Genomic DNA, 25,316 nt, shown 5'->3' with positions numbered 1-25,316 from the left:
CGGTTTCGAGTCAGACCTCGGTTTCGTTTCTCTATCCTTTCGGTTTCTTTCATTCTCGCCGCGTGAAACTTCGCCTTCCCTTTTTTTTTACGATTTTCGCTCGAACGAAAGTCCGAGAAGAACGCTCGTCGGATCGGGAAAGATCGTGACTCGCGACGCCACGACCATTGGACTGTTTCGATTCGATCGACGTTTTCTTAGAGAAACGGGAGTGTCGATCGGTCGCAATTACGATAATGCTGTCACGTTCGCGCGTTTGGTACCTCTAGAATCACTGGGGTAAGTGATTCCGATTCTTTTAAAGCGGAGTTTCCACCGTCACCGGTTGTTCGAGTTTCCTGCTGGGCGACAGTCCTGCTTCGTCGTCAAAAAGTATCGATTGCACGGTTTGTCCGCAGATCCGCAGGGGTTCCCCTTGAAAAGTAAGAGGGTCACCTTTTACGCCGTAGGGTGGTGCGGCAAACAACCATCGAACGAATGGGGTGACATTCTGTCTCGAGGCAAATTCTTCGTTTTATCGTTTCGCAAGGTCGTGTCTCGCTATCTTGCGCACAACTTTTTCCCTCGACAAACAAAATAACCCCTCGATGGCTTCGTTTATAACAGTACGATGAATAATATTGGCGTTGGAAGAAAAATCACTTGGAAGCATTCCTCCATTAGCTTATAGAGAAAGCTATTTACTAATGAAAATCCGAGACTCTCAATCGATTCTAATCCGACATTTTTGTTTCGTCGATATAGAGGGTGTTCGGCCAACCCTGGGAAAAACTTTAATGGGGGATTCTAGAGGCCAAAATAAGACGAAAATCGAGAATACCAATTTGTTGATGAATGCTTCGTTAAACAGTTATTAACGTTTAAAGTTCCGACCGTACTGAATTTTTTTCTCGAAAATGCGCAAGATTTCGAGGGTATGTCTATTCACCAAAAATAATTGTAATTGACCCCCGCAACCGAAAATAATTTTTCCAAAACGATTCGAAATTTTTTTTTTTCCGTCGAAAAATTTCACACCTCGAATTTTTTTCTAGAAAGTGGGTAGAATTTCGAGGGAATGTCTATTCACCAAATATGATTGTAATTGACCCCCCTAACTGAAAATAATTTTTCCAGAACGATTTGAAATTTTTGAATTTAATTATTAATAACTTTTTAACGAAGCCTCCATCAAGAAATTGATATTCTTGATTTTCGTCTTATTTTGGCCTCTAAAAATTAAAGTTTTTCCCAGGGGTGGGCGAACACCCTGTATGATCGATGGTACAGCATACATTAGAAAGAAACAATGTAATATACAAGATAGCTTTCAAAAGAATGGATCGATACCTTCGATAACTTATTCTGGAAATGCTGTACATTTGATTTACGAGAAAAAAAATGAGCCAAGCTGGAATAAACAAATTCCTCCATATCAAAAGAAATCGAAAAGACTACCGCCATTTTGCAATCTAAGGCTTCGTTTTCGCGATGTAAATAGTTAAATTTTTTATTACGAGAGCACACGGCGTTTTCAAAACTTAAAATGCTTAATTAAAAACTTTGATTACGTGTATTTCGAAAACGAAGCCTTGGATTATAAACTGATAAAAATGAATGCTTGTTTATTTCTGCCTGTCCCATCATTTTGAAACAGTATTGGCGGAACTTTGAACGTTAATAACTTCTTAACGAAGCCACCATCGACAAATTGATATTCTTGATTTTCGTCTTATTTTGGCCTCTAGAATCCTCTATTAAAATTTTTCCCAGGGGGTGGCCGAACACCCTGTATGCTCTTTATTATATCGATACGGTTATCGAGTAATCCCGTAAATTGGCGAGTGTCAACACACCCTTTGGCACAGAGCCATTCGTGCAACACGTGAGGCCAACGAAATAGTTTCGCGACTATAAGAGCGCCACCAAAAAAGAAAGTTAACCTTAATAAATCACCATTAGCTAATCGCGTTTTCGTGCCGACCGTGATATTAATCGATTCTCCGGTTTCACGGCTTTTACGATTCGCTCGATATCATCTGCTATTATGCGAAATCCAACGGAAATCCTCGGCTAATGGAAATTCAAGTTAATTCCGCTAACTGAATGTTTCCTCCGCGAGTAATCCTGCGTTCACGTTTTCCATCGTTTCCCGCGTCCCAAACGATCACGGCGGTAAACGAAAGGAAGCTTTAACTTTAAGAACGCGACGTGTCTTTTGGGTGGAATTTTCATATATTGCGTGGTATTTTGTTTTTTCAGCCAAGGTAGGGAAATGGTACGCGTGTCGTTGCTTGGTCCACAACCTTCACCGACAATACCCGGCGTATTTCAGGTGCAGCCTATCGCGATATCGAGGACTCAACCAATCGACATGGACACCGTTCCGGCCGAACTCTTGACCACTCACACCGAACACACAGCTCCTGCCTATCACACGCAAATCAGGTAAAACTTTTATCTCTCGTCGAGTTAATTGATAATATTTATGTATTGTCTCATTCGTTGCATAGAATCTCAATCTCCACATTGTACAATGCTGGATCATAAACGTATGGTCGTAATTTTCCGAATCTTGCCCCTCTGATTTGAAATCGTCGTTTCGAATATCTCTGTACGTGTACTTTCTGCATAAAATTGATACTTGGAAAAAGAAGGATTATCATCCGTTTTAAAAACGTTCCGTACACACGTATTGCGTGGAAGGCGCCGATAAGAATGTCGATAAGGTCCAATATCCGTAGAATTATTAGATTTCGTCGATTACAGAATCATTGGAGTGGATTTCACCGTCGATCGATCGGAAGCTACGCGTTTACACGTGTACTCGACACCTTGGCGGTAGCGTCGAGGCTGATATCGCATCGATACCTATCGACACAGCCAAATTTCGATGCTTGCTTTAAAAAATAGTACTTCGTACGGTTGGGGGCGAATGAGAGCCCCTGTCTTTCTTATAATTAACTCCCCGCGCTTAATACCAGTGACCCCCGTGTTGCTCTTAATGGACCGGAAGTGACGTACCGTCCCCTCAGTCTCTGCTTTTCTCCGTGTTTCTCCCTCTCTCGCGCAGTCGAACGTTACCAATTTATTCAGAATTTTTAGCGACTGTTATGCACGCGCAGAATGTCCGCCGATATACGTACAGGCATCGTTAACCGAGTAACCGTTACGCATTCACGCATGCCTCGTGTGTCGCGACGCGATCGTTTTATGAATCGTTCCGCGTCCTGCTCCCGGCTTTGTTTCTCTCTCGATCTTCCGATCGCGTCTCGCGCGTCTCGATCGTTGCGTATACGGATGAATACGTCCAGCGGAGTTTCCGATACGGCGGAGCCTTTTTCTGGCGCGACATATCCAGCCGGAGGATAAATAAAAAGAAGGGGAGAAAAAAAAGGAGGCTAGAGTCGCGATCGATCGACATCTTGGAGTGCAATGTCCCGCGCGGTGAATAGGCACGTCGCATACCTTATTCTTACGTGTACCTTGTTTAGATGATACAACGGTTTGTCTTTAAATAGCGTGACCCTCTTACGCAACTCGTATGCACGCTTAATAGGTATATCGAACGTTACGAAGGCATTACAGAGTTGCGTACGATGCCAGGAGCATCGACGACCTATTCGGTAATCGTTCGACAGAGCCAGGCTCGGTTCCAGAGACACAGTTTGGATCGTCGTCGAAAGCCAAAGCCGACAAGTGTCTAGGATGGGATGGGAGCGTTTAGGAATTGGAAGCCTTATTCGACGAGTTTAACCGTCTTCGTATCTCGCGCGTCTTTTCACCGGGGACAAGTACACGCGTAGGTAGAAGATCCAGACTGTTGCGTTCGTAGGCTTCATTGAAATAATATAGCGTGAGAGTACGGTCAACCAACCGCAACAGCCGAACGAATGGATCGGTTATCCGAAACGGAGCGCACTACAGCTCGTTACGATGTCAATTATACAATGACCGCTCCGTATGTACCTTTATTTTATGGAAAAGACGTCGTACGAATTAAAATTTAGTTCGATTTAGAAATGTCCTTCTCGACGGTCAGTCGACCATCGTCTTTCGATTCACGCGCAATTGGCTACGAGCGGTCTTTTTGTCGCGAACCGGTTACGTAATCCGATGTTCTGCGTATTATCTGCGTGATACCTGCGTTGCATACTAAAAGTCGAGGCGCAAAACCGTCCGAGGAGACATTCCGGAGCGACGTCTGCGGAAGAGTACTCCGTACGACCATTCTGCCATTTCCTTTCCATTGTCCGCCTTAGTCCGCCCGGTCGCTATCTACTCCAGCCCCGGTTACATAATCCTTGGGTCTTGGCTCTCATCAACGATCAAGTCTCTCTAGAACGTAGCAAAATCTCACGGCTCCTTTTTCCCGGCTAATTAAGCACGCGCGGCAATTCGTACAGCCAAAAGAACGACGAACAATTGCGTAGGAGTATCTCTGAAAACGAGACTAATTCGTATCTTGTCTGGACTCGTTTCGAACTCGTATACTATTTCGTTCCAATTTGTTCGTACAATGGCCACGAGAAAGAATTGATTCATTTTACGAGTATCTTGTGACTGTAAAAATGCGTTGACGAGTGAGTAGCCTCAAACTTGATATCAAGAACTTGTTAAGGAATTAATTGCAAGTACCGTTTTAAAATTCTGTTGCAGGACAGTTGTATTTATTATTTATACTATTTCGTTTAAATTTGTTTGTACAATGGCCACGAGAAAGAATTGATTCGTTTTACGAGTATCTTGCAAATGTAAAAATGCGTTGACGAGTGAGTAGCCTCAAACTTGATATCAAGAACTTGTTAAGGGATTAATTGCAAGTACCGTTTTAAAATTCTGTTGCAGGACAGTTGTATTTATTATTTATACTATTTCGTTTAAATTTGTTCGTACAATGGCCACGAGAAAGAATTCATTCGATTTACGAGTATCTTGTGACTGTAAAAATGCGTTGACGAATGAGTAGCCTCAAACTTGATATCAAGAACTTGTTAAGGGATTAATTGCAAGTACCGTTTTAAAATTCTGTTGCAGGACAGTTGTATTTATTATTTATACTATTTCGTTTAAATTTGTTCGTACAATGGCCACGAGAAAGAATTAATTCGATTTACGAGTATCTTGTGACTGTAAAAATGCATTGATGACGAGTGAGTAGCCTCAAACTTGATATCAAGAACTTGTTAAGGGATTAATTGCAAGTACCGTTTTAAAATTCTGTTGCAGGACAGTTGTATTTATTATTTATACTATTTCGTTTAAATTTGTTCGCACAATGGCCACGAGAAAGAATTGATTCGATTTACGAGTATCTTGCGAATATAAAAATGCGTTGACGAATGAGTAGCCTCAAACTTGATATCAAGAACTTGTTAAGGGATTAATTGCAAGTACCGTTTTAAAATTCTGTTGCAGGACAGTTGTATTTATTATTTATACTATTTCGTTTCAATTTGTTCGTACAATGGCCACGAGAAAGAATTGATTCGTTTTACGAGTATCTTGCAAATGTAAAAATGCGTTGACGAGTGAGTAGCCTCAAACTTGATATCAAGAACTTGTTAAGGGATTAATTGCAAGTACCGTTTTAAAATTCTGTTGCAGGACAGTTGTATTTATTATTTATACTATTTCGTTTAAATTTGTTCGCACAATGGCCACGAGAAAGAATTGATTCGTTTTACGAGTATCTTGCGAATATAAAAATGCGTTGACAATTGAGTAGCCTCAAATTTGATATCAAGAACTTGTTAAGGGATTAATTGCAAGTACCGTTTTAAAATTCTGTTGCAGGACAGTTGTATTTATTATTTATACTATTTCGTTCCAATTTGTTCATACAATGGCCACGAGAAAGAATTGATTCGTTTTACGAGTATCTTGCAAATGTAAAAATGCGTTGACGAGTGAATAGCCTCAAACTTGATATCAAGAACTTGTTAAGGGATTAATTGCAAGTACCGTTTTAAAATTCTGTTGCAGGACAGTTGTATTTATTATTTATACTATTTCGTTTAAATTTGTTCGCACAATGGCCACGAGAAAGAATTGATTCGTTTTACGAGTATCTTGCGAATGTAAAAATGCGTTGATGACGAGTGAGTAGCCTCAAACTTGATATCAAGAACTTGTTAAGGGATTAATTGCAAGTACCGTTTTAAAATTCTGTTGCAGGACAGTTGTATTTATTATTTATACTATTCCGTTTAAATTTGTTCGTACAATGGCCACGAGAAAGAATTAATTCGATTTACGAGTATCTTGTGACTGTAAAAATGCGTTGACGAGTGAGTAGCCTCAAACTTGATATCAAGAACTTGTTAAGGGATTAATTGCAAGTACCGTTTTAACATTCTGTTGCAGGACAGTTGTATTTATTATTTATACTATTTCGTTTAAATTTGTTCGTACAATGGCCACGAGAAAGAATTAATTCGATTTACGAGTATCTTGTGACTGTAAAAATGCATTGATGACGAGTGAGTAGCCTCAAACTTGATATCAAGAACTTGTTAAGGGATTAATTGCAAGTACCGTTTTAAAATTCTGTTGCAGGACAGTTGTATTTATTATAGCGGCAAGTTCTATCGTGGTCTGAAATGTCGTAAAAGTTGGTCGTAGGATTAAATGTAATGGACGACCCTCGAACTTGAAGGGGTCGCGGTTTGGCGGTAGCGATGCCAACGCGGTGTCAGGAACGATGGTTCCGTAGATTAGCGAACGTACAAATAGCAGATCGGGAATGGTACTATTAACAGTACCGCCACCACGAGGAGCACTGCGTAGGTACTAGAGGCGGTGGCGGAAGAGGAGAAGAGGTCGCAGGAGAGGAGGGAGGATCGATATAGCGTGGGTGGATGTGCAGAGGTGCGGTAGGACAGTCGCCAGTTGTGCTGTCGGCTGCATCGGCGAAGAACGCGGCAGGTCTCTCGATTCGTTGGCAGTGCACCGCGTTCTTGTTTGTCCCGTTGCAGTGTGCCCCCGTGACTCGCGTGCCGTGCACCCCGGAATGCATCTCGATGGGGATCCACGGTGGTAGCCGCCACCCGGATACGTCGTGCTCGCTTCCTCGACGTTCCGCCCTCGGTGAATTCCACGGGAGCGCGTGCCAGCTCTCGATCGTGTGTCCCTTCGATCGACGATCCGGAACTGCCGGAATCGGCCTCCACGAGGGCACTAGGGAACCAAACGCCCGGGGGAATCTTGGGATTTCTTTTAAATTTCGAAACCCGGAAGATAGCCTCACCGTCTCCTTTCTCTTAAAATTGTTTTCTGACTTTAGTAAAAGATTCGTCACTCTTAGTAACGCTGTTTTGGCGCATCTGCAAGGAAGAGTTTATTGTAATAATAGCCAGAGTTGTATCGCCGAACACAGAGTTTCGAGCGTTTGCTCCTCCTGGAGCCACCACCGAGATCTTCTTGAAAATAGAAACGGGACCAGCGTTCTGCGAACAGCATCGCCGCGTCGCGTGTCTTGCCGGATACCAAAGATAGAAGCCAAAGAAAAGCGTTCTCGGAGAACCATGACCTATCTCGATCCACCTCCCACAAAATCTGTCTCGAGGAACTCGCGACGCTCAGAGAGTGTCGTCTTAGCGTCCGTAGATTTTTATTAAGATTCCATTCTACGGAATACCACGGCGGAAAAGTCCATTTTGTTACGTGGCACGACGCTCCTAATCCCAGACACGAACTCGAGACCGTCTAACGTTGGATCGTTCCAAGTTGCAGAAGTCGCGAATAATATTTACTAGCGATTTACGATAGAATTTGGAAACGGTCGTACTTTGTAAAACAATTTTATCGTTAAACTGTTACGGCAACGTCGTCTCGTGAGATTCTCGAAGCCAGAGATCGTTGGAAACTGTCGGTGAATCGAAATAGTCTTCGTTGGATGAGCCGGTACGCGTTAGTCTGCAATTTCCTGAAACAGGCACTGCAAATTGACCGGAATGATGGTCAGTGGAGTCAGCAGGTCGCCGCGAACGAAATCAATTCGCGTATCGCGACTCTGTGGCGGCGAACACACTGCCCTACATGTCTCTGTTTATCGACGGCACTCGCGTTCGACGTCCGAGTTTCTCGCGCGTATTCCCTCGCATTCTCCGGCTGAATTTTCCTGGTCAGCGAATAGAGGCGACCACGCAGCCGCGGAAAAGGTAACCGGACCCGTCTACCACGCGATGGCGCAATCCCACGCGTCCCTTTACAACGAACAACCATACCTCCACCACTCGAAAATTGAAAAGTTCATCCAGTTGTCCCTTCAGTTTTCAACAAAATCGTCAAGTCGAAGCAACCACTTTTGGTTGCAAACAACGATCGACGATCCTTCTAAATGAAAAGAATTCGTCAAAGTTTCAGCCAAGACGCGACTCGTGAAAAGAAAAATTCTTAACGAGGAACTTAAACACGTAGCAGACCCTATCGAGGTAACGAGCTTCACCTCGGTGAGCTTCACAGATCCGTTGATGTATGTATTTACTAGCGACCAATTGCCGCGAATTCTGTGAAGTCTATCGAGGCGAAACCTATCGAACGAGAATCTCCGATATCGACTGTGCGTCGTCGCGATTAGTTGCTGCCATAAAGGAGGTGCAAATGATATTTGATAACCGTAAAACACGAATATTCTTTATAAATTTCGTGCAACGCGTCCGATCGAAAGCTTCTCGCCGGGGGTTGTAACTCTTGCGTTTCGGGCTCCAGGGAGCCGTAATGTTTCGACTGTCGGAGCGAACGAGGTCGCCAATTAAAGAGGAAGGATTCAGCTTTAATTGGAGTGCGAAACCGGTGAAATCTCTCCAAGGTGATCGAAGCCCTCAAGAATCGTAAGAAATTGAAACGCGTCGGACGATTTTCGCTCCAGCGATTGTTTCCTGCTTTGCCACGATAATTACATGCTTGAAATAACGCACAATTATTATTATTATTTATTTATTCACGGGATTAATACAGAGAGAGATACAAGTATAGTTACATAACAAAGATAAACGTATGAGACTTGAATTGTTAAAAAATCAATTTGCAGTATTCGCCTGAAGGAACATACGATCATAAGGGTTATAGAAGCCCATGAAGTGTTCGATGGTGAAATAATTACGGTGACTGAATCACAATTTACATTTCGCCACTCTGATTGGAAGCAACTGTTTTGTGCTGGTTATCAAAATAGGAGGAAGTAGGGGGTGGATCGGGGTGGTGTTGTACGCATGTCGGTGGCGAAAGAACGCACAGTGTGCACAGGTATTCCAGTGGGCCAGCGGTGGATACTCGAGGTAGACGGTGTGTGCGTGAACACCACCGTATAGCCATGACCCATATACTCACCCTCGTCGCGCGCGTCACCCTTGGCCAACCCCGTCGCTGGAACCGCGAGAGCACCGGGCAGACGAATACGAGCCGAGCTCCTATATAGAAACCGCGACACGTACTTGCCCATGATGATGGCAACCGCGAGCGTACCCGAGGTCGTGACGCTCGTTAATCGGGATCTTGAAAATGTCACCGCTCGAAATAACAAATTCGCCAAACAAATTACACTCTTCGCCGAGCACACGAGTCCTAGACACCAAGGATGCAGCGGCTCTGTACCATTATTGCTCGAGTATCCGATATTCTGACCACGGTCTAACATATAGTACCCGAATTATTTGTTGGATCGAAAATACTTTCAAAAATAGAACAAGGGAATAAGAAAAATATATTCCGATCCATTGATTTTTCCGCCAAGTATTTCTGCAATTTCGAAAATGCATTATGTTTGTGCATCTCTGGCGCAACGCAGCGACCCCGTTTGTGCTTTCATCGTCGGTCGACTCGCGCGGAAGTAACATTTATTCGCAAGGATATCTCTTGCAACGGTTCCTCGTAGGAAATAATTCAACGAACCCTTTGGAAATTTCATTGTTCACGGTTCCTGCGGGGTCCCATTGACTCAGTTTCCGGCAACGTTCCTCGAATTTTTATCTCTCCGTCCGTTCGATCGTCAATCTTTTCTATCGATGCATAGAGACTGTTCCAGAGTGTCTCGTAAATTATCCTCAAAATGTTACGCTTGAAGCGCATTTCCTCTCCGTTCTTTCGCGAAGGGAACTTTGCAAACCAGAACCAGTTTGACAGACTCTTTTTTTTATAGAAAATTATCTCTATATAAATATCTTGGAGCATCGAACTCACCGTTATTTATAACGACAGGAAACATACACACACACACACACGCACCACGGGACCATTCCACTCGATAGGACGCGATCAAAGGAGTACACCGATACTTTTACGGTGCTCGAATTAACGTCTATTTTCCACGGGTTCCGTTATTGCCGCGAAACTATAGAATCGGTCGGTCAGATCTTGAGCTAGGATAGCTTTGTTATCGCGTACACCTGCGACGATGCGAATCGACTTCTGTGGAAGCCGTACATTCGAGCGCCGGTTATAAACAGAATCAGATCGATGCTGTTCCTGTGCCCGTCGCGTCGTCGAGTTTACCCAGCTAATCGGGAACGAATAAAAATCTGTCGACACCGTTCGATCTGTTCGCGAACAACGCAGACTCTCTGCAGTCGTGGCAGCCATCGGGATAAATCGTTCCCCTTGAAGCTGTATCAATTGTTTTTTTATTAGGAAGCAGGGAGATATGTTCATCGTCTGGAATTTTTCCGCAGTCGGCCAAAACTATACAAGCCCTCGTAATTAGACGTCCGGTAGGATGCGTTTTCATCCCAACGTTGGCACGTGGTAAAAAAACGAACCCGAAGAGGAAGGTAAGCAACGGCAGGCAACACGGGGATCGGAGTAAATAGGTCGAGGATTTTCTGGAAATAGGTCAGCTTCGACTGCCACGGATCGATGCACAGCTTACGCGTTTCATTACGATCGCCGATGAAACGGACCGTCGATGTTTTCCGCGTGTTTATTCGACCGTTGATTGTTATGGGAAAACTTCCGAAATTCTAACGAAACGAAAAGTTTACCTAAATTTAAACACGTCGACGAAATGTATTGGAAAAAATAAGCAATCGTTGTAACTGTAAATAATTAGTTCGCTTAGATTATTTCCTATTTACGCAGCGTATAAAACAGCGTTCGATCGACTCGTACACAGGATCTACTCTCACCACTGGATGAGAAAACTAGTTTCGATCCCCCGAGTAGATCCAAGATTAAATAAAACTGCTGGAAACGTGGAAATTCCAGTCGATCCTGAGATCGTGAACATGTCCAGTAGGGGGATATTGGATTCGGAATAAACTTGCCCCCTCGTCGTTATCCGGTCCATAAAGGGACAGGTCCAGAAGTCTCGACAGACTCTAGTCGACGTTAGGAGGTTTTCTCTTGGGTCATTCTTGCTACCGGAGGCTGATAGAGCTCCTCCAGGGACATGACCCTTGTGTCGAGACAACACGCCCCTACATGGTTCGCAAGTTCCCTTCGCAACTTTACTAATCAATAGTACTAGAAGCTTTAAGCTTGGAGGTTACGCCCAACGTCGTTGAATAAAATCTGTAATCAACAAGTGATCGTTCGAAACGATCCCATCCTCCTTGCGTGCTGTCTTCGTTTCCTCCTGATCGAAGGAGAATCATTTTCTCGCTACCTTTTGGTCTTCCAATCGTGCTTGCGTGAGCGTCGAGCCTAGCTTTGAAACGATATTTATTGCGCTGCGGATTTGTCGGTCGCGAAACAACGCGATCTGAAATAACGGCTTGCGTGGACGTACCGTGACAGAAACAGAGAAAGGGGGCGGTAGGAAAAGGGGGGGGGGAGGTGTACGTGGGAGAGAAAGACGGCAGACGGTAGTCGCAAGGATCTCCCGCCACGATTCCGCTTAAAAATAAAGTCTTACGTTCGCGTTTCGAGAGTCGGTGCGCGCAAAATCACGGCCGAGTTCTGTTCGTGACAGGCTCGGGGAAATATTTGGACCGGTAGGCCGAACGTCGAGGAGTCAGAGGGGGAGGCGATCGAACGGAAAAGAATCGTGAAAGTGCGGTTTTTCGATACACGGGAGCAGCGCGTGGTGAACTCTAGACTCGCCTCGAAAGATCAAGACGTCCGATGTTGATATCGAGAGACGCGGATTCGCGATCGCGAGCAGAATGACGACCACCCATGGAGGCCACGTGTATTATGTGATCAAGGTACCGAAGGACACGGACGGCAATGAAAGGTAATGATCGTCTCTCCGAGATTGTCCTCGTAGGCTTTCGAATCGAACGAACCACGATCGAATTTGCGCAGTTAGCCACGACCGCGATCCGACGGCACCGGAAGAAATCGGAACAGAAATCCGTAACTCGTAAACTAATACTTTAATAACGTTAACGACTCTTGCGCGGAATGCATGCTTATCGTTATTCCTTTTTCCTTTAAAATTTATCAACATATACGTCGTATTTAATTTCTTCGCACGGACCAAACCTTGCACGTTTGCGTTGCGCAATTTACGCGTTGCGTGTCCTCGAATATACCCGTTGGCTTAGAAAATGGCGGCAATCGATCGAAACTAAACGTACGTCGTGGATCCCCTCGCATTCGTATCGAATTGCGCCGATAATCTCGAAACGTCGAAAACGCCAAGAGACGCGATTCGTCAGGGGATTGGAAACTCGAAGGAACGGGAAAGTAACGAGGACTTGGCTGACTCACGCGAATCGACACAGTTCGAATAAAATGGTCGCGCCTCGAGTCCTGTATAGCGTATCGTTTTATATTTAAACTGTTGCCGGACGTGGCCGTGTCCGTGTGCGTTGATTTTCACGCACAGGATAGCGGGAAGGAAAATGATTCGATGAACGGAGCATGCGTCGATTCACCGTTTTATAATTAAATTATTTATACCCCGATTACGTTACGATCGAACGTTTTAGATATACAGGATGTTCAGCTACTCCTGAGAAAAATTTTGATGGGAGATTCTAGAAGCCAAAATAAGACGAAAATCAAGAATATCAATTTCTTGACTAAGGCCTCTTTAAAAAGTTATTAACAATTAAATTCAAAAATTTCAAATCGTTCTGGAAAAATTATTTTTAATTACAGGGGTCAATTGCAAGCATTTTTGGTGAATAGACATACCTCCGAAATCCTACCCACTTTCGAGAAAAAAATTCGAGAAGGTGTGACATTTTTCGACGAAAAAAAATAATTTCAAATCGTTCTAAAAAAAATATTTTTGTTTGCAGGGGTCAAGTATAATCATTTTTGGTGAAGAGCCATACCCCCGAAATTCTACCCACTTTCTAGAAAAAAATTCGTGAAAGTATAAAATTTTTCGACGGAAAAAAAAAATTTCAAATCGTTTTGGAAAAATTACTTTCTGTTGCGGGGGTCAATTACAATCATTTTTGGTGAATAGACATACCCTCGAAATCTTGCGCATTTTCGAGAAAAAAATTCAGTACTGTCGGAACTTTAAACGTTAATAACTGTTTAACGAAGCCTCCATCAGCAAATTGATATTCTTGATTTTCGTCTTATTTTGGCCTCTAGAATCCCCTATTAAAATTTTTCCCCAGGGTGGCCGAACACCCTCTATACATCGGAAGAAATACGCGATACGAAGAAAAGAATAGTAAACAATATATGCTCGAGCCACTTTCACGATCGCGTTTAACGATCCAACTTTCGTTTTCGAACGGCTGTTAGGGTGGTCCTTTTTTCTTGCTTTTCTTATCAATGCTATTTAACGCGTACCAAATAAAAGTGTACGGAAAACACAGAAACGTCGTTGGGGCGTTAATCAAATACTAGTTCACGATCAAAGACACGTTTAACCGTTCTACTTCTGTACAAGCAACGCAACTGCTTCCTTTCGGAGACGTGAAAAGGCACGGTTTATCGTCGACGAGTCCTCCATTGTCGCGTACGATGTCGGAACTGCGGACAAACGCGATGGAATGCGATCCGTCGCGAAGATTAATCGCAGCGGGGAAAAGCGAGGGAACGAACGTGCAGTTTCGCAATATCGAACATTATTAGTCTGGTTGGCCGTGGTCCAACGGTTCCGATGAGCCTACTAACCGTTTCGCTTCAACCCCGCTCACCGAATAGTATTCATCCTCTTCCTCCTCCATTTGTTCGCGTCTTCCGGCAGACTATATTCGATCTTCTTCGTTTCTTCCGAAATAGTTTCTCTCCTATCGATACGAAACACCTGACGAATCACGTTTTCAGACAAATATAGATGCCCCCTGAATATTTCTTTTTACCAGAAATACGAAATTTTTTACCAAATCCAAGAATTATTAATTTAATTCTTACATTACGTCTGCTACGCGTTCTTTCGTACAGTAAACAGGCATCTTTATTATTAGATCGATCATTTTGCCTCTTGGTTAGCGTCCTACTATAGTTGCAACGAAATGTTATTATAGCTATGTCCGGTTATTTTCCCTGAAACGATTACGATGCGCTCGTTCGCTAAACGTGCAACGTCGGGGAGCGGGAGGAAGATGAACTGCAATTAGATGCAATGCGATATCGTGGTCAATGTCACGGTTAGCAGGGAGTGGCAATTGTAATTAACTCTAATTTATCCGGTATGTACTTCAAACTCGGAGCAAGAAGAATAATATATCGTTCTACGGTTGTAAGAGTTATTCTTTTTCCTCAAATAGCGCTAGATCGATGAAGAATCGTTCTATTTGCAACTTCATTCAAACGCTAATTTCGGACGAACTTGAAATAAATTTATTATTATATAGCCGCAGTAATCACAAACACGGAGCGTAATGTATACCTGTCTATAAATATAAAATGACGTGACATTACATCAGCGTCGACCAGCCGATGTAAAAATGGCATAAGTGTACGTCAATGGCTGCGAATGTGTTAAAAAGCTCTCGAGGTCGACATTTTCTCGGGACGACGAGCAAGACGAAAACATCCGGAGTTAGAAAAATTATTTTGAAATCAGAGTTGGACGAAATTCGGAAATAAGAGATTTTTAAATGAAATATACGGATCGGGATTATGGGTTGATAAATTTCGAGGTTGAAACGTGCGGTGTATGAAAATGCAAGGGGCACGAAGATTCAAATGAACTAATTAATTTTCAGCACGGACAGCGGTTGGGATAATCCGTTCAGACCGGATGGGGACCTTTCGAGGGAGGCAGACGAGATAGTGGAATTGATAAAAGGTGGAAAACCCATCACACCGACCCCTGGGCAAACCGCTCCACCGTTGCCAGGATGCGACAACGTTACCAGCAACGCGCAAACCACGGTCGACCACGACTCCAGTTCCAGCCCTTTGCTGAAGTCTTCCGTGAACTCGACCAACCGACACGCGAACTCCTCGCCGAAACCCGGCCAGGAAAACGGAAAAGCTCACAGTACTCCGATCAAAACTGCGACCGCGAACAGTCAGCAACCCGTCAACGATAAGGTATTTATCTCCCAGCTGTTCTATCCTCGTCGCGAGTCAACCATTTTCTGTTTAGCCCTTTGACTGCTGCGCAAGATGGTTCCAAGCGGATCGAGACACTATCCAGCCACCTTTTCCCGAACCTCTGTCGCGAAACTTTTGGCCAGCAGTGTACAGCTCGACGTAGTGTAACCTGGTCCGGGCTCGAATATCGATAACACGATACATATGTGCATAGTACCTAATGCAAAGACTGGGCACATTGTGTTATTATTATCTGTCCGTCATTCGCTGGCCCCTGCTACGTACCCCGGTTCCGGGAACTGAGAATCGCTTATTACAACCGCGAAACTCTGGTCCCGCGTTTCTTTAACATGTCCAAACATCTTTGGCAGTCAAAGGGCTAACCCGCTCGAACATTTCCACGGCTGTTTCTCGAACGAATCTCAAATGTAAAGTTTTAGTTTCGAGAATCGAGTGGTTAAAAATTTGAAGAATAGCGCCTCTCGAGAAATCTCGGTTAATCGATAGGGATCAACGACTCGTTGGCAGCGTTAACAAGGGTGTTTTGTTTTTTTTTTCTCGTTGTGTGCACACAGGTTGCCGCGGCGTCGAGGGCAGCGACCGTCGAAGTGGTCAGAATGACGGCGCAGGGACCGGGCGACGCTTCGCAGGTCGAACACGTCACCTTGAAAAAGAAGCCTAAATGCAAATGTTGTGTTCTGTAATAATGGACGAGAGGCAAGCACGGATGTCTCAACGACCGGACGACAATTGTCGCGGCGATCGCGTTCGACGTGCCCGCCGTGTTCTCGGTCGGCGTTTCTGGAACGGGTCGTCGCCGAGTCGCGACCAGCGCCGTGAAAAACGACGGGAATCCTCCCGTCGTGCGTACGCTGCTCCGGGTACGAGCTTCCTGGAGAAACGGGGGAACGCAGCCACGAGGAGGAAACGTAACCGCGCGCGACAGGACAGTTAATCGGGCGCGTGTTCTCTCTTCCAAAGCAAGTTCCGAGGTTTGCAGCGGCTCGTGGCGGAACCGGGAGACGCTCGAACGTTTTTCACGAACAAAGGGGTTGTCCTGGGAACGCTCGAAACCGATTTAGAGAGCGATACCAGTACGACGGGACGCGGGTAAAACACCGAGCCTCTCGATAAGCCTTTTACGGAGACAGTGGGTGGAGTGTCCATTAAGTAAATAGACTATGAAAGGAGAGAATGGAGAAAAAAAAAAAAAATTATATATATATACATATATATATATATACATAAAACTATATTGTAGATACAGAAATGGTAGTTGTATAGCTTATATGCTTTTACTATTGTGGTTAATTACTGTCAAATTCATCGTAATTTCAAGAATGTATAAACGAGAACGAACGCGAGCGTGAAAGATGAGAAAAAATCGGTCCGCGATTGTGCACAGGACGATACGATATATTTAAACTTTACCGAGTTTCACGAGAAAGCTATTAATTATACTTCGTTGGACATCGATATACTACTACTATATATATATATATATACATATACATGTATAAATATATATATATAGAGGTTCATAGATTCTCGTTTTTACTAAAAAAACAAAAAAAAACAACTCAAATCTTCTCTATATAGATGACTTTTACGGAAAAATTTTTTAACATCGCGTAGGACGTGCGCTAATCAAAAGGTACTACTACAAACGCGAGACGCGACTCGACGAGGAAATGGTATAACGATACAGGGGAACGAGAAAAACCGGCGATATTTTTTTCTTCTCGCGAACAAGCCATCGTGAACGCATGTTTTCTCTCGGTGACGGATGTCTCTTCGTAATCGCTTCACTTCGACACGGATCTTTTTTCGTAGCCGTTATTTTCTACGCCTCGCATTAAAGTGAAACGCAAAACGTACCGAAGAAGGAGAAGAAAAACGCCGTGGTATGATAGTTGCGCGCGAGCTGACGCACCCGATAGTCCAAGCACGCGAGTAACTATTCAGGATCGTCGTACGAAATGTGTAAATAACGCGATATTTTTTGAAACGTGTGCGTGTGAGATTGTTGGCGATCCCCGAGGAGAGCATTTTGCGAGCGAGACTGCTGTTAGAGCACAAAGTAACAGGGAAAGAAAGAGAGAACGACGAAGAGTAACAGTCGGCGCGAGAACGATCGTTTTAGCAATTTATTTACGGACAGACATTTTAATTATTCACGACCGTGAGAACGTAATTAATTATTTATTGTTTTTATCGAATATGTATTTCGTTTCTACGTGTCCTTTCGCAGCTTTCAACCCGTTTTTATTGTATTTAACTGTATGTATGAACATGTACGGTACGTTTCAGTGGATTCTTCTCGAGCTATGTGCGCGTAGACACGATCAAAGAGTGCGAGTAAATACGCTGGGTTTACGAGACGTCTAAGCGCGAACGTTTATGTTCGTCGAAGGGGAAACCGTTGATCGGTTCCATGCGTAATTATTATATGTGTAAGAAAGCTGGATCGCGCGTTTCCGTTACGCGAAACGTGGCTGCTCGTTGTATGGTCGCTGGAAGAGATACAGCAACTCGGAAAGTCAAACTGAGTGGTAATACAAACTATAAGAATGTCTTTTCCTCTTTGGTATCGATGGGTACCGGCTATTGTAGCTAACGGTTCATTCGAACAATTTAAGAAGAGCCTACGAGTATAAAAATCGGCTTTAGGATAAGACCGTGTGTTTTTGTTCTCTTTTTACAAGAGCACAGTTGATAAATCGATGGCAGAGCTAGGCAAATCTTACTCCTGACTAACGATTAACACTGTTTCAAAGATGTTAACGTACGATACCTTTTAAAATTTTAACTTGAAATTATTTTCTGCACTTGATCTGATATTACGCTCCAACCATGGATAATAAATTAAACCTAGATAAAATGTTCATACGCAAAAAGTGGTTTATATTTTATTCGTCGAGTATGGGAATGAACCTACAATTTGTCTAGCTAGTCCAGCTAAACGCGACTATTGTGTTCAATAACCGATGCGAAACGTTGAATTCGATATCGTTCGAACGTGTTCGCGGAAGTTTGACGTATCGCTTCCAGTGACCACGCGTCGAAGAGGAAGAGAGATGAATGATGATCCAGCGTTGCATCGAGCGGTGCTTGGTTCACGTTTGGTGGATATATTGCGTGGTGCATGGATGCGTGTCTGCCTGGGACGAGTGCCTGCCTGTATTTTTTAATACACATATCCGCGTATTTTTCCTAGATCGCCGGGCAAAAGATATTTATGAAACGCTGCGATATAATAGTGGTGAAGGAACGAGTGGAGCAGGAAAACGGGAGTAAAGCAAGAACGACAGAAGATGAATATAAGAAGATTTCCTTTATTTTCAATTCATTGTACGCAGATGCAATGTATGTACGGTACAGAGTGTAATATAAAATTGTAAGTAATAGGAGAGATCCTGAATAATTTACTCGCGTCCTCGCAAGCTACAGTCGCCAAGATGACGCGTATACCACGAAACCCGGAGAAAAAAAGAGTTATATATATATATATAAATATATATAGTGTGTACACAAGCCAGCACAAAATTTGCTCCAACATCAACTACGGCGCTAAACACGTTCCAATCCTAATTAATAAAATACGAATCACCATTGTTGCTCTACCGATCGGAAGCTTTCGCGCCTTCGTAAGCATGATTTTGCGTCGGCCTGTGTGTACATGGTCACACAAATGCACGCACACACATAAACACATACGCATACACACAGAAAAAGACACACGAGCTACCCAACTTTTTCGCTTGATATTTCCTAAGAAAGTGATAATAAAAAGACTTGAGGAAATCTGTAAATAAATTCTATGATTGACAGTGAAACAGTCACGCGAGAAACACAAAATTCCACGACGGGTCTTAAACTGAATCGTATTTTTTATAATCGTCAACAAGTATCCTAGATATTTGCACGCGGATCCGTTAAACACAGACGTCTATGTTTTTTTTACAGATCACGATAGACGAGGAAAAACGAGCATTCAACGAAATTGGTAAATTGGAGTTCCGTTCTTTCGTGAAATATACTATTTGACCGTCTCCAGAGATCTCATTTTGAGGTCTGCACGAAGAATCGCTAATTGAAAAGCTAAATGTTCCCATTTCCACTACTGAATTTGTGTCCCGTACGGTATAAGAAAAAAGGTATGCGATTTTCATTCTTGACCGCAAATAGCTAAAAAACAGAGATATTTTCAAAAGCGTTTCGACCACTGAATGCTCGAGTCTCTTTCTCTCTAACGAGCAGACGTTCGTTCCTCGTTATTTTCCTTTTGTTTTCGATTCGAGACTAACTTGGAAAAATCTTAGTCGAGGCGCGTCCTCGAAAAGTCAGGCGTGTAAATTACGACGGATAAATCTGTGCGCGCGTATCGAGTCTCGGTACGATAACGCTCGAATCGGTCGATAGCAGCATGGATGGTGCACGTATGTACCATCCTTTCAAGCAACCGTGTCCTTTCTCTTGTCTCCGTCTCGAGGAACGATAGCCGTTCGATTATGAAATCGTTACATCGTATGGACGATCGGTATCGTGGAACATCGCTTGTGCCGAACAGAGACGCTCTCGAAGATGTAGTCGGTAGAAGATGCAGCAGAGTCGTAAATCGGCTCCCCAAGCATAGCGTACAACGTGAGCAAACGTAACAGCGCATCGCGAAACGGGAGAGTAACGGACCACTCTTTTCGGTAGCTAGTTTGGTCTCTGTTTACTTTCTATTCGTTTTAATTGAATATATTGAAAAATTTCCAATCCAAACTATACTGTAATTGTATCTAGTAATACCTGCTCTTCGACCCTCCAACCGTTGACCCTATTTTTATTACCATCGAAACGTTTTAGTCGAAGTTGTACTAGATACGGTAAAATAGAATAGCGTCTAGAACAGTTAGCTAGAAATTGTTATTAGTTGTCAATGAAAGATATCAGTCCTCGCAGAAATGGCGAGTCGTATTGGGTCACACGTGTTCGCCAGGCTTCGTAAGGCCTGCAACTAAGCAAAAATTACTAAAGATCGACCACATTCCCCTTGCTCGCGTCGCGACATTCCCCCTTAACCCGAGATCTTTTTCCTCTTTCGATGCACCTGTTTCGTGCCGCTCGAGTGTGTCACGAAGACATCACCCTGTCGTTTCCACCGATTATCCGTCGTCCCAAATTCGAAGGAGTAACACTTTTGGACAGAATGGTATATACTCCTGGATCGATTTCTGGCGACTCGCCAACGATCACCTCGGAGAATAAGGACCCTTCAATTTTGTCTTGTCCGTCGCGACGACAAGTGGTTACGTAGGTACGTGCCCAACCAAACTCTTCGAGCGAACGACCGACTAAAGGCAGTGCCCGCTTCGATGTACAACGTTCGGAAGCCAGCAAATCAATTCACTCGATACAGATCTATAAAACCGTTTTCGCCGGGTGTTCTACTCACTTTTCTAATAAATTCCTGATAGAATATAATAGAAATCGTAGATGTTACCAAGGAAATTTATTTTATATCTAAGAAATTACGAACTTTTGAAATTTTAATCACTCGATTGGATACGACGGTTTCACGGTGATTAACGCCGAGAAGGAACGTGTGATTCGAGGCGCGAACGGCGCTCGACGTCTGATCGGTGCACGGTTGGTCGGTTGGCTCGATCGACGATCGAGATCGATCGAGAACGGAACGAAAGGGACCGTTCGTCGGCTACCGGGCACGGAATGCGATGGGTTCGGTGCGAAAAAACAGAATAAAAGGGTAAAATGTCAACGTGACTCTGTTCTACCTACGAAAGAGCAAACGCATCCTATTAGCGGTTCAGAGATCGCATTGTTTGCCCGTGTGCCCTTAAACGAGCGAAATCTCATCCATCGTAACGACGTTGGCCTTTGAATCGCGTGCCAAACGGATGGCGATAAATCCAACCGTCCCCACGGTCGGGAGAAGAAAATAATCGCGAACGAATACGCGCGTGAGCGTCATGAGCAATTCATCGAATACGTCCGATCCGCGACATCCACCAAGATACGCAACGATAAGACCATTCGTGTACCAAGATGAAATGCGATGCGTTATTCGCGTCTTCCGTGGGATTTCTAGCGTGCGACATGTTTCGAGTCACCGCTGTAACCGATCTAACAACCTCATTTTCAGACAAGCCCTCGTTACGAACAAAGATCGTCGCGCGACCCATATTTTATCTATACATACGTAGAAGGAAGGTTCGATAGCGTAAAAATTCACTCAGTGTAACAATATAATATTCTTATATTTAATGGATTTTGTCAGTTCCTCCAATCGTTATCCAATTTCCTACATATCGCGCGTAGGAACCTATTCTCACCATTATTGGCTCACAACAGTGTTATCCTAATACGTATTTTAGCTCGTGTATAGATAGATGATTTTCGATAATAAATTTTAATAACATTAACGCGTGATGGCTACGGCGATTAAAAGTTCTGTCGCTCTCGAGACCCCCGTGCATGCTTCTGCTCTTAATTTTCGAGGCAGGACGCACCTACCTAGGCGTCTGCACGATGTCGGATCAGACACTGAGAAGATCGTTCGAAAGAGAGAAAAAATAAGAGTTACGGGAGCGTTCGCGACGTCTTCCCGATCCTCCGCGATTCCTGAGAATCGATCGCATCAGAGGGGGGAAAAAACCGTGGTCGTTGCACGTAGCGGACAGTATCGAATATATAAAAGCTCGGCGAGCCAACGAGCGCAGATGTTGTTGGTTAGCGGCTTCTGAAATCCATCGGTTGCGTCGCGAGTCTAAGAGTCGCGTGTGCCACGAGGGATGCCATTTCGAGTGCCGTCAGCGTGACCGATACTCTGTCGACGATGACCTCTCGCAGAATTGTGCCTCGATCGCTGGTACGTTCCCGAACCGAGTCAGGACGAGTATAGTCGACGGCGGGAATAGAGGTGCTCGACGTGAAAATCGATCTACCTCGAGGGTAGAAAACTATTTTTCGTCCCGCGGAGTCCGATCGGTGTGTCAAGAATCTGGACTTGCCCAATTAGTGTCCAGAATGTATACAAAGTTCGTCAATGGGATATTTCGATTGTCGACACTCGAGTATAATACTTTCGACCCCTATTTCTTTACAACGCCTCGCCATATTTATCCCGCCAAGTATAACAACGTTGCTACTGGTTGCGATCGACGGGCACGCAACAGTTTGCCAGTTCGACTGAGTTTTTACGACTCCCTGGGTCTCTTTTGAACGTGATTTCGTGCTTTACGATTGTATTTCCATGGGCCACCAAGAATAGGGGTCCCTTTGTCCCTTTTACCTTATTTTACATGCATAAACTTCTCCTGAAACAATATTTTATCATCGATTACAATTGAAATATCGCTCTGAAAAAAGACAGTTCTATACGACCCCTATTTGTGGACGCCCTATGAATTAAAAAGAATCCAAAGAGGATAAGTCTCGAGGTTCCCTTTGAATCAACGCGTCCAAGTGTGTACGTGCGCGTTTAACAAAAATAAATACCGAATAATTCCCTATACGAATTCGCAGATCCCCATAAATCTATCTATGGCCTCTGAGATCCGTGGCTCACCGGTTAAAGAACCACTGTATTAAATAATCGGATAGCTATCGATAGAAATGGAATAGGTACAAGGTATTCCGAAGGATCTTTCCACGAGCGTCTTATGAATCACGATAATGTCTCGTGGGACATACTTACGGTCGATTACATGTGCAAGTCCCCATCACGGATGAGTCTGATTTACGCCAAACGTTAGTCCATACGTAACTTTCCGACGCGGACGAAGAACCTGCTCGCCCGAGGTGGTTTCGACGTTCGGTGACCTCTCTCGACACACACGATAAAATCACACAACGTGCAATCTTTCCGCGTTACCACTTGTCCGTTGGTTCGCGCGGTTGAATCGAAAGGACACTTTCTACTTTATTAATTTTCCCGAGGCATCCACGCAAAACAGAGTTGGGCAAATTTCATTCACGAATAACGAATACAGGCCTCTAACCTCCCTACGTTATAATATCGAATTAGACTCGTGACCCTATTACGGGCGAAATCTGATGACAAACACACGTCGCACTCGTAATATATTAGGTTAAGTCGTAATTACCGTTTGTTCGTACCAACAGTACTTCTCTCTCGAAAAAGTTACAAAACAACTTGGTCCAAAACATATTCTCCGTTATTAAATGTAACTTTTTCCCATTTGTTTGGTAACATGTCGATTCTTGACACAGAAAAACGTTTGGAGGGACTCACTTGGACAATCGTCGTTATTGAAGTTTTGTTCACTTAACCTCCAATTAGTGACGTTAAAATGATATTTTCAAGTTTACCTAATATAGTAGTTATTCGCAGCTTAGTAAAATATTACGTTATAATGAAATAACGTACCAAGTAATAATGTTAAAACGATTATGTACGTAAAATAGACCACCACTTCGAGATACGATAAATTGGCGGGACGTCGCCAGTTGAAGGTTAGAGATTTTGGCGGGAATCGAAATAAATGATAATCGGAGGGGATTAGGTCGAGTAAGGACAAAGTAAAACGAACCATTATTCCCAAATCTCTTTCTGAATAATTCTTGTGCGTGGTTTAGTGTTGTGTGCGAAAACAACGCCCTCTAATCGTTTCCCGCCTGATTTCACCAGATCCTCTGGCTGCTGCTTCTTGCCCCTTGCTGTTCCATCGGTGATAAATTGTCTCCGGATCAGAAGGCACCTCAATTTGCACGCGGTTCCGGTGGACTGATCCTAAACACGCCGTTCGAGGACAATAAAGCCAGAAACCGTCCAATCGGAAGTGCAAACGCGAACGCAAACGCACCGGACGGGGTGCAGAGAGAGGAAACCGAGATGCTAAAAGAGGTGAACGGCGAGTTAGTACGAACCGTGAAAGGAAGCTTTTCTTACGACAGCCCCGAGGGTCTTCCAATTTCTGTCAAGTGAGTACCCCACACAGCTCTCTTTTATTATCTTTGCATTTCGAAAAGGGACTTCTCGACTTCGACGTTTCTTCGAAGGTACGAGGCTGACGAGAATGGAAACAGAGCGAGTTTCAAGTTTGGCACCGGCGGAGGGGCTGGTTCGGGTGGTTCGGGTCGTCCTTCGGGGCCGAAAGGAGGAAACGGTGGTCGTGGAGGTCAAACCGATCAAGGATCTAAGGGAAAAGGTGACTCGTATCTACCGCCGAAAGACGTCGACAGAAGCTATCTTCCTCCGCAATAGGACAACCATCATCGCTATTCCTTTCAACCGAAATCACCGAGCCCTCATTCAGTCATTTCGGAGAATCTTGCACACTGAACTCATACCGAAGGTATAGTCCGTGAAAGAGGTACGGCGACCTCCTCGAAACATACTCAAATGGGTAACTCGAAACATACTCAAGTGTTTCTTTTCGATCGTTACCAGACTCTCGTGATCAATTGACCTAGATTCGTGTTAAAATTCATATTGTTTATATACCCACTGGAGCAAATTCTGTTTCTTGGACGTTTATGATGGTAACGAAATCACTCTGATTTTACTTTAACCGACCCAGTAACGAATGGCAATAAGTATTTTTTGCGACTTACATACCGTACGAGTAAATCTCGAAGGGTTTGATGTATCTTTTCCATCGACTATTTGTCTCGCGGTCGACGTACTTTCTTTTCGTCATTTTTGCACGCCTGCCAAAGCTTTCAAAACGGTTCAACGATTCGCACGCCGCAAGTAATCGTGTTGGAAAACGCCTAGAGCTAATTCATTAGTAACCGCCGCGACGCAATGACTTTTATAAACTAAGAAATAAAATATATTTTTCCACAGACGCTCGCATTAATTCAGCGGTCCAGACGATCGAGTTGTTGCAGTATCATGTATGTCATTTATCGTTATTTAAATTTTACAGCTTTCGGTAATTATGAAACGCACGAACAGCAACGACGAG

General features: G+C 43.8%; 2 protein-coding genes and 1 long non-coding RNA gene across 4 annotated transcripts in view; 2 read left to right on the top strand and 1 right to left on the bottom strand.

The window, feature by feature from the left end:
* The window catches only part of LOC143342460 (uncharacterized), a 48,361-nt gene extending 29,170 nt beyond the window's left edge, over window positions 1-19,191 (top strand). For both annotated transcript variants that reach the window (XM_076766377.1, XM_076766376.1), the window contains 3 exons: window positions 2,242-2,427; window positions 15,042-15,372; window positions 15,951-19,191. In XM_076766377.1, the coding sequence (XP_076622492.1) occupies window positions 2,242-2,427; window positions 15,042-15,372; window positions 15,951-16,079 (646 nt within the window). In that variant the 3' untranslated portion in view covers window positions 16,080-19,191. The remainder of the gene's footprint in view (window positions 1-2,241; window positions 2,428-15,041; window positions 15,373-15,950) is intronic.
* Window positions 18,919-24,017, bottom strand: LOC143342467 (uncharacterized). Its single transcript, XR_013079809.1, has 2 exons — window positions 23,081-24,017; window positions 18,919-22,700 (listed from the first exon to the last, which is right to left on the bottom strand). It is a non-coding gene; the product is annotated as an uncharacterized LOC143342467 (long non-coding RNA).
* On the top strand, window positions 19,330-25,247 carry LOC143342462 (uncharacterized). The gene is made up of 3 exons (XM_076766379.1): window positions 19,330-22,252; window positions 24,035-24,327; window positions 24,406-25,247. The coding sequence occupies exons 1-3, from the start codon at window positions 22,220-22,222 to the stop codon at window positions 24,608-24,610; spliced, it is 531 nt and encodes a 176-aa protein (XP_076622494.1). The 5' UTR covers window positions 19,330-22,219; the 3' UTR covers window positions 24,611-25,247.
* Window positions 25,248-25,316: the final 69 nt, after the last annotated feature.

This window comes from Colletes latitarsis, chromosome 6 (assembly GCF_051014445.1).
Source record: "Colletes latitarsis isolate SP2378_abdomen chromosome 6, iyColLati1, whole genome shotgun sequence".
Classification (NCBI taxonomy): domain Eukaryota; kingdom Metazoa; phylum Arthropoda; class Insecta; order Hymenoptera; family Colletidae; genus Colletes; species Colletes latitarsis.
The sequence above is the reverse complement of the archived record's forward strand: the minus strand, read 5'-3'. Positions and strand labels throughout refer to the sequence as shown.